The sequence below is a fragment of the Egretta garzetta genome, unplaced genomic scaffold, assembly GCF_000687185.1.
Source record: "Egretta garzetta isolate BGI_Z169 unplaced genomic scaffold, ASM68718v1 scaffold170, whole genome shotgun sequence".
NCBI lineage: Eukaryota > Metazoa > Chordata > Aves > Pelecaniformes > Ardeidae > Egretta > Egretta garzetta.
Genome location: NW_009258380.1, coordinates 1539831 through 1547943, shown reverse-complemented (window position 1 = coordinate 1547943; position 8113 = coordinate 1539831). Strand labels below are relative to the sequence as shown.

At 41.6% G+C, this 8113-nt stretch overlaps 2 protein-coding genes across 8 annotated transcripts in view; one reads left to right on the top strand and one right to left on the bottom strand.

Annotated features, from left to right (window-relative positions):
* The window catches only part of STARD3NL (STARD3 N-terminal like), a 14654-nt gene extending 12436 nt beyond the window's left edge, over nt 1-2218 (top strand). For 5 of the 6 annotated variants that reach the window (XM_035896441.1, XM_009641013.2, XM_035896426.1 and 2 more), the window contains 2 exons: nt 899-968; nt 1790-2218. In XM_035896441.1, coding sequence (XP_035752334.1) covers nt 899-951 — 53 coding nt within the window. In that variant the 3' untranslated portion in view covers nt 952-968; nt 1790-2218. Of the gene's footprint in view, nt 1-898; nt 969-1720 lie in introns of all 6 variants that reach the window. The other variant, XM_035896419.1, reaches the window with a different exon arrangement.
* Nucleotides 2219-5820: 3602 nt separating this feature from the next.
* The window catches only part of MLH1 (mutL homolog 1), a 15448-nt gene continuing 13155 nt past the window's right edge, over nt 5821-8113 (bottom strand). For both annotated transcript variants that reach the window (XM_009640992.2, XM_035896375.1), the window contains 2 exons: nt 7814-7927; nt 5821-7289 (listed from right to left, as the gene is read on the bottom strand). In XM_009640992.2, the coding sequence (XP_009639287.1) occupies nt 7122-7289; nt 7814-7927 (282 nt within the window). In that variant the 3' untranslated portion in view covers nt 5821-7121. The remainder of the gene's footprint in view (nt 7290-7813; nt 7928-8113) is intronic.

Genomic DNA, 8113 nt, shown 5'->3' with positions numbered 1-8113 from the left:
TCCTCTCCCCGCCCCCCTCCCCGCCCCGCCGTGAGTCTCATTTAAACTGCCCAAAACATTTATGGTGAAATGCACAGGCTGATAATTTCCTCGGTTGTCCCTGACAAGGGCTGGCTGTCGCAAGGGCTGACCGCCACCTCAGATGCAGGCAGAGACATCTGCAGCTTGGATTGGATTCCCAGAACCGCGGCTCAGTGCTGCTCACCCCGTTTGCTTGGCATCTTCTTGCTCTCCCTGAAAAGACTGATCTATTGAGCCACCTTCCTGCAAAGCAGGGCCTCCAGCAGGAGCTGCCTCTGGGCGCGTAGCCCTGTGACCAGCTAAGCTTCCTTCTCAGGGCCTTCCAGGGCTTTGTCACAGCAGAGAGCTGAGAGCAGGCAGGGGACGAGGAGAAGAGAACTGGGCAGGGAGAGGCAGGGGGAGCTGTTTGGTTTCTGGCTTCAGAGTGAGGCAATCTCTTGCCAGAACGCTAGATATACAGAAATTATTGATTTGTAAAGCAGTGTTTCTGGCTGCCGTGAAAGTATCTTCTGAAGTTGTCTTCCAAAGGGCAGGATGTAGCAAGTGGGAAAAATCTGCTTGTCAGTGGGCAAATATGGAGTTGATCGTCCTGAGTTGGGTTGTAGTGAAAACTTGAAGCATTTGCTAGCTGAATCCATTGACAGGGTAGGTATTTCAAGAATGATCTCAGTGCTGGGGTTTGCGTTTGATAACTGTTAAAAAAACCCTTCAATGTGAAACATCCAAAAAGATAAGAAATCTAAAAAAATGTATTTTTATGGGAAGTAGTTGCTTTGAATTGTCCTTTGATAAGCCATTACCAGTGGTGGTCTGCTGCTTTCTTTTTACTTTTTTCTTCTCTCAACTGATCTAATAGCATTCTTGTCTTCCTTTTCAGGATCTGATGAAGACTCTGAAGAAAAACAAGACAGTGAAAAACCAGTTGTATAGCAAACTTGAAAAAGCAGGCAAGTTCCTTTGCATAGAACATGAATATTCCTAAAAATATTTTTTTCTTCTTCTTAGTTCCTTTCCAAATAATTTGAACGGTGGGCTAACTCTTAGGAGTTCATCATCTTTGAACCCAGTCTTAGCAACCTTCAAGCAGGAAATCCTGCCAGGCTCTTGAGAACCTGTAGTTGGGGTCCTCTGCTGCTGGGCTCTGGTTAACTGGGGCCCAGGGGTCTGAGCGTGCTGTTCTGGAGCATAGTGTAAAAGGCTGCAGGCTCGGGATGGAACACCTCCAGCATGTATTTGTTGGCTGTTCAGGGGAGGACAGTGGTGGACCAGATGTGTAAAAGCTCCTTTTTTTGGAAGCGGGGAAGAGGTATTTCTTTGGAGACTGCAATGCAAGGATGCTAGGAAGACCTTTTCTTTTAGTTTAGGTCTAGGACAAATACGCTCATCTTGAAGATTGCGTGGGCAAAGCTACTTCAGTATTTCCCCTCCTCGTTCTATTTAATACTGCAAATGGGCTACACTGGAGCAGCTGCATCTTAAGATTTTTGTAGTGTACTTTGGTTAAGTATGAGAGAAGATTTCCTTATTTTTGGAAATTACTTAATTTACTTCTGGAATTATCTTGCCCCATGCGTTCACTTCACCACACATGGCAAAGCTCAGGCTAGGGGGAGGTATTAAATGTTCTTGAGAAGCTGAAGCTTCTGATTTGGAATCTTCTGGTGCTCGTCTGGAAGAGCGAATGACCTTTTAATTTCAGGCTCCCCATCTACAGGATCTGTTTTCATGACTCGCATCTTCTTTCACCCTGACTTGTAATCTGTTACAGAAAGAACATCTCTGAGGGAAGTTGTTGGGGCTTGGAAACTGGCAAGAGAGTCTGTGGCTGACTAGCTGGTGGAGCTGCTGACAGGAGAATTTATTCATTAGAAAGCAAAGGGAATGGTTCCCATGTACTGTAATACCTCACAAAGATGTACCTTGTTGACATATGTATATTAGGTTGCCTCCCAGGTGGCATGAAAATATTTGTCCATGATGTATTTTATTATTCAGTGATTCCTGAAGTTGATCCTTCTAATGACTAGGTAATTACTGGAAAGTGTTGTCTTGTGTACCTAATCAAGAGACTGGTTAATATAATGAAGTAAAACTTCTCTATGGTGGAAGTATATTTAATGATTGTTGGGACTCACCAGGTAAAATTATTTTATGTTCTTGTAAATTTGTCATTAGTTTTATGTTTACTTTTTTTAACTCCATGCATTTTCTTTTTTAATGGATATGTTCACTTTCTAAAATAAAAATGTTAAAACATGAGTAAGGCATTTTGATATTTTGTTGCTTTATCAACTGAAAATCTGCATGTACCACTCCTTTATTTCTTGTGGAGTAACAAGGATTCCAGTTTGCATAGATTTTGTGCAAAATGTGTAATAGTGCTGGTTTTGGCTGCCTGCAGGGGTGCAGCAGTAGTGCTAGTGGAACATCATTGCTTTGCTGCATATATGGTATCTAAAGGATGCAAGGAGCATTTTGAACTTAGTTCCTACACCTGTACTGGTGGTGGACGTTCTTCAGGTTCAAGGAGGTAACTGGAGTAAGTGAGCCTTTGCAAACACTGGTATTGCCCCAGCAGGGAAAGGAAGGTGTAGTCAATCGTTCGATTTAGGTGTGTAAGAATGACGTATGTGTTTTCAGGTACAGATCTTAAGTGTTAACCAGTGCTTGATCAAAAAAGTTTTAGGTAACACCTGATTCCTACCTAAGGAGGAACCTAAGTGTTGTCGCTTTCCTTAATAGGTTTTATTAGCAACTGTTAAGTACCAACGTATTCTTCACATGTTAACTCACGCATACGGGCTGTTTCGCTTTGTAGTGTTTCCGTTGCCGTGGAACAGAAGCACAGTGGCTAGACGACAGGATGGGCTGTGCTCTGTCTCTCCAATCACAGCTTTTCCTTGAAGCAGCAGTGACTGTTTCAGTTTACAGGATTTTTCCACTAAAAGCAGAAACCAAAAGCCAGTCCTCAGAGCATTAAAACATACATTGGCTTCCCCTTATTTGGTCTCAACAAATGCATAAACTAGTGGCAGGGGCTTGTAAGCCACTGCAGCTGTCAAACTCGCCACCATGAACTGAAACTGCAGCTGGCTGCCTATGCTCAATGCTGTTCAGGGCTGTGTGGATGCAGGATTTCTTTTCTCTTTTCAGCTTTGGGTATGAGGCGTTGCGAGTGGGCCGGGAGATCGTTTATTAGAAGTGGACTTGAGTGGTGAGCGTGATCACTCACTTCAGTTGTCCTCTTGGAGATGAGGCTGCAGCATCACAAAGACTTTGCTGGGGGCAGTACTGGGGCAAAGGAGAGGAAGAGATGGAGATGAAAGCTATTTTATTTCACTTTAGTGTTGCTATCAAGCATTAACACCTGCCTTTTTGCTCCAAATAACAGTTCTGTAAGTAAGTGTACGGCTAAAAGATTCGTCAGTCTGTCCTCCTGCACATTTGAAGATAATATATGTTGGAGGCAGCCAGGGGTTACATTGGCTTCCGTATGCTATTGCTAAAATTCTCTTCTGTGACTGCTGGATGAAAAAAAATAAGCCTGGATCAAGTCTTATCACTTACTTCAGAATACTCAAGATCTGTTTCAGAGGATGCAGGTAAGAATAAACCACTAGAAGAAAAAAAAATAAAGCAAAGCCTGTCACTTAACAATGCTGGAAAGTTCCTAACCTAGCAAATATTAAACTCTGTGAGAAAAATGCATCTGGGGTAGGAGGTCAGAAGGTCCGTTAAACCTATGAACTTCATCGAGGCGCATGGCTTTATTTGATCGCCTGCCTCAATCGGCAGTATGGAAATCCTCTGGAAATCTAAGAAATGCAACTGGTTCTCAGTGCCTGCCTCCTCCTGCAGTTCAGTACTTGGAAAAATTAGGGGAGGGGAATTAATACAAAATCATTAGCTGGAAAGCAGAATAAAAAACATGCACTACCGACAGAAAATCCTTGGGGGAGGAGGTATTTGTATTTTGTTATACCAAACATGAATTAGTACAGGGCAAATGTAAGGTGAAGATTTTGCAAGCCTCTCCTGAACCAGCAAGTGTTCTTCCTGTGGTGCATGGTTCAAGTTCTCTGTTTTGTTAAATGAGATGCCCCATTTTCATACATAGGTAGTTTGCCAGGGAAATGGCTCCCTTTGGCACATCCACAAACAGTTCTGGTTGCTGCCATGAGAGGTTGTATCCCCTGGAAATCTAAAATACATCAGTTGCGGTTTAGAAAGGAGTTAAAACACTCAATGTGAAATAATTTTGTTCGTTCCTCTCAAATCTACCTGTAAATCCTGCAAAGTTGACTCAAAAACTCAGTTGTTCAATCCTGCCCTTCCCAAGGATGCTTCTCCTCTCCTCAGGCAGCCCCAGAGGCTTCTGAGTTTTTTTCTAGTTTTGAAAAGCAGAATCTGTAAACTGTTGTGAACAGAGCAAATATGGCTGTGTGCTGTTTGTGTGTGTTGGGTTTGCTTTTTATTGGGCTTGAAAATGAGATATGAAACTAGTCTTGTTTCGAAAAGCAGATTTGAATGAATAATCTAAAAGGAAAAAAAAAAAACCACCCAAAACCCAGCAACCTGTTGACCAAACTGACACCATTGGCTGGTTGTCCTTTTGTAATCCATGATAGGCTAAAGAATGTTTTGATTTACAATTTATTGCAATCTTAATTTCAAACCCATTTGGCTGTAAAGGCTTCCTGCATTTTTTTCCCCTTAGGAAGACAGTTAACCTGTATCGGATTGCTTAAAGCTCTGAACTATCTAGATTTAAAAAAAGCTGTTTCAGCCTTATTAAGAGTTTTTCATTTTGTGCCAGAAACTTGATACTGTGTAATCAGGTTTCCATTAAATACCAAAAAAGGGGGGGTTTGGGGAAAGGAACATTACAACTTAAAATACTTACAATTACCTGGGTTGTTAGTTTTGTGGGGGATAAGAAAGCTGCAGAAGGGTGCGATCAGGAGCTGGCATTTGTTACAAGGCGTGAGAGTGCACACTACCCATCTGCTGCCACACTTAATGTATTTAAGCACGTTTGTGCATACCTATAGACGTTTCTCACCTGTACGCATGTCAGAGTCCAATATCCTCTAAACAGGTTCTTTCAGATGTTCCACAGAGGGAACTTTTCATGTTTAATATCATATTTACTTACTTGATATTGGTATTTGATTAATTATATTAGGCATTACATGTGATTTGGATTTAGAAGAGTGGTACTACAGCAATATGCTGAAATCACAAGAGAAGCACGCTATAGCAAGGGCAATATGCACTGGAATCACAATGCAAATGTGATTCCTCTTACCAGTCCCTATGTGCTCCACTGTCACGGGACCCCCAAGCACCAGGCATATGGGTCAAGGTCAGCTCGAGCCAGTTGCTTGCTTCAACTTCCGTTTTGTTGGTTGATCAGTTGTTTGTTACACTCTGTGCAGGGTGAGCCACGTACCCCCCTCCCCTGGCTGGCTCAGGAAGATGTGATGCTCCAGCAGTTATCTCATTGGCAGTATTGCCATCAAAAGGTGCCGGGGGAGTCGGAGGAAGGTGCTTTCTGGAACAGTGTGGGTTTTGTCCATAGCCTACTCCCTTCAGAGAGTGAGTGCTATTAAGAACTTCCACTCTTTTCAAGCTGGTGCATCATCAGTGGGAAACAAGTGACACCTGCAGTGGCAACCCTGAAATACGTGAAGTCATGCTGCCCCTGTGTTGAGCTTTGCTTGAGGCCAGCAGGTGCCAACAAGTGACACCTGCAGTGGCAACCCTGAAATATGTGAAGTCATGCTGCCCCTTGGCTTTGCTTGAGGCCAGCAGGTGCGTGAGTGGAATCAACCTTTTGGACTTACTTCAGATGCTTTCCTGTTGCAAACTGCTGCCTTTCAGTGTTATTTCTCAAAGCAAGGCAGGTTTTGGGACTTTTGCAATCCAGCAAAAAAAAAAAAAAAAAAAATCCAGAGTGTTAGTGCCTCTGCTTGTACCAGAGCTGCTTTCAAACAGAACGGGTATCTTTACAGTGCAGAACTGCAACTTGCTTTCTTTTTTGGTTTGGATGCTAGATACTTCTTGGACTTACAGAAATGCTTTCCCTGCTGAGAGACAGCCTTGTATGTAGCAGATCTCCCTAGGCCTACTCATTAAATTGGAGACAGTTGTAGTTCAGTGATCACAGATGATTGTCTGTGCTGCTAACTCTTTGCATTCATTTTGGCTGTTTGTTCAGAAGAAACCATCAGGCTCTAGCTGAGTTGTGCTTATGGTGCGTATTCTGAAGATGAAGAATACTTTGGGGGTTTGGAGAGCATTTGCATGTACAAAACATCTGCTAAAAACCTCATTTGCCATATGGTGGAAAGCACATCTGCTTCTCGTTGACTTCCTCTAAGCCACCCCTGCAGAGCAGCACCAAGGGCCTCCTTGTGATAATTCAAGTTTGTGATGGTCTCAGGGAAGGTTGGGGGTCAACTGAAAGCACAAGCATTTTTTTTTTCCTGCCTGAGTAAGACTAATGGCTTCTTCTCACACTGGAGCCTGTAGTCAGATTGTCAGCTGCAACTATTCTTTGAAAAGAGCCTCATGGGTGCATGCTCATGCGCTGCCCATCAGAGGATTCCTGTTTCGCTTTTCAGACTCCTTTAAGGGAAGGGCTTTGCCTTATTTCAGCAAGGGGGCGGAAATACTGCAAGACCAACTCCTGCAGTTACATGCTTTGCATGTACACTCACAGTGGAGGTACTGTCACACAACAGTCATTCTTAAAAAAAAAAGCAAGCTAAGTTAGAGCTTAACTTAATTGAAATGCGAATGTTGTCTCCTTTCACAATTAATTAACCCAATTTTATTCTATTAGCTTGTTGCTTAATAGTGAAACTCAAAGCATAAGTGGAGATTTTGTTCAGGAATGTCAGTGGTTTAGACATAGCTAAAACAATTTTTTTATTCTTTGATCAACAGAAGGAAAATAGACCATTTGCTATCATGTAAATATATTAAATCCCCTCTTTCTTTCCTTCATCAAGATTCCAGCTTTATCCTCTACTAAGTAAAGCAGAATGTTGCATGAATGGTTTTTAGATATGCACCAGTCTGTAATAACTACTTGCTCAACATCTCTCAAAAACTTTATACAGGTCAGGCAGGTTAGCAAGCTGCAAAATGTTGCCATCTTCTGTGAAGTGTTTAGGAGGTAAAAGATGAGTCCTAAAAGCTTTGTAAAGTACATGTTCCACAGTCCATTTCCACGTTGTTGAACTAGAGTCAGAATCTTCATTCTGAAATACAGAAAAAAAGACAAAAAATTACACTGAAATTCTCTTTTACTAGAGGAGAGCACTCAAACTTCATTATGTGAGACTAAAGCAATTGCAAAATTCTGTAAAATGCTAGTATTAGAGAAGAATTTCATTCTATACGGTCAAGTTAATTTTAAGCTTTGGAAAGCCACTGGCTAGCTTCACTGAATTATTAAGCAGATACTTTGACACAAGCAGACTCTGGTTTTAATTTATATGCATCCTTATTCTTCTACAGAAATTTATCATAGCTCAGCAGGTTAAAAAAAATACATCCCAAACTCAGAGGCCAAGGACTGTTGTAGTATCAAAGTACAGTGCAATACCCAAAGTTGAAAGGTTCTTTTAGTACATATAATACTTGAGAAAATTCAAGCCACATTCGTTCAGAATCTTGCCCCACTGCTACTTTATCACTTCACTGGAAATAGAATCTGTAGTTTGAAAAAGAAGTTGCTTCCCATGTGCTGGTAGCTCATTTGACTAGTGACATATTCTTGTACCTGAGAGTTCGTCAGGTTGGCTTCATCTATTATATATTGCTTTCTAATGGAGTAGAACATAGCTAATTCTTTACTTAGGGTTTCAAAACACTCCTTTTCTTCATCCCAGTTTACCTGTTACGAGAAAAAGAAATCATTTAATAGAATCATTGAATAGAATCTGGGTAGCAGTCAGAGACTCAATAGAGGTTCTCCCTATGGAAAAGTTGTAACAATGTCTTGGCAATTAGTTGTGCTGATAAGGTAAAGATATAGAACAAAAAAAAAAAAAAAAAAAAAGGGAAAAAAGAAGGGTTTAAA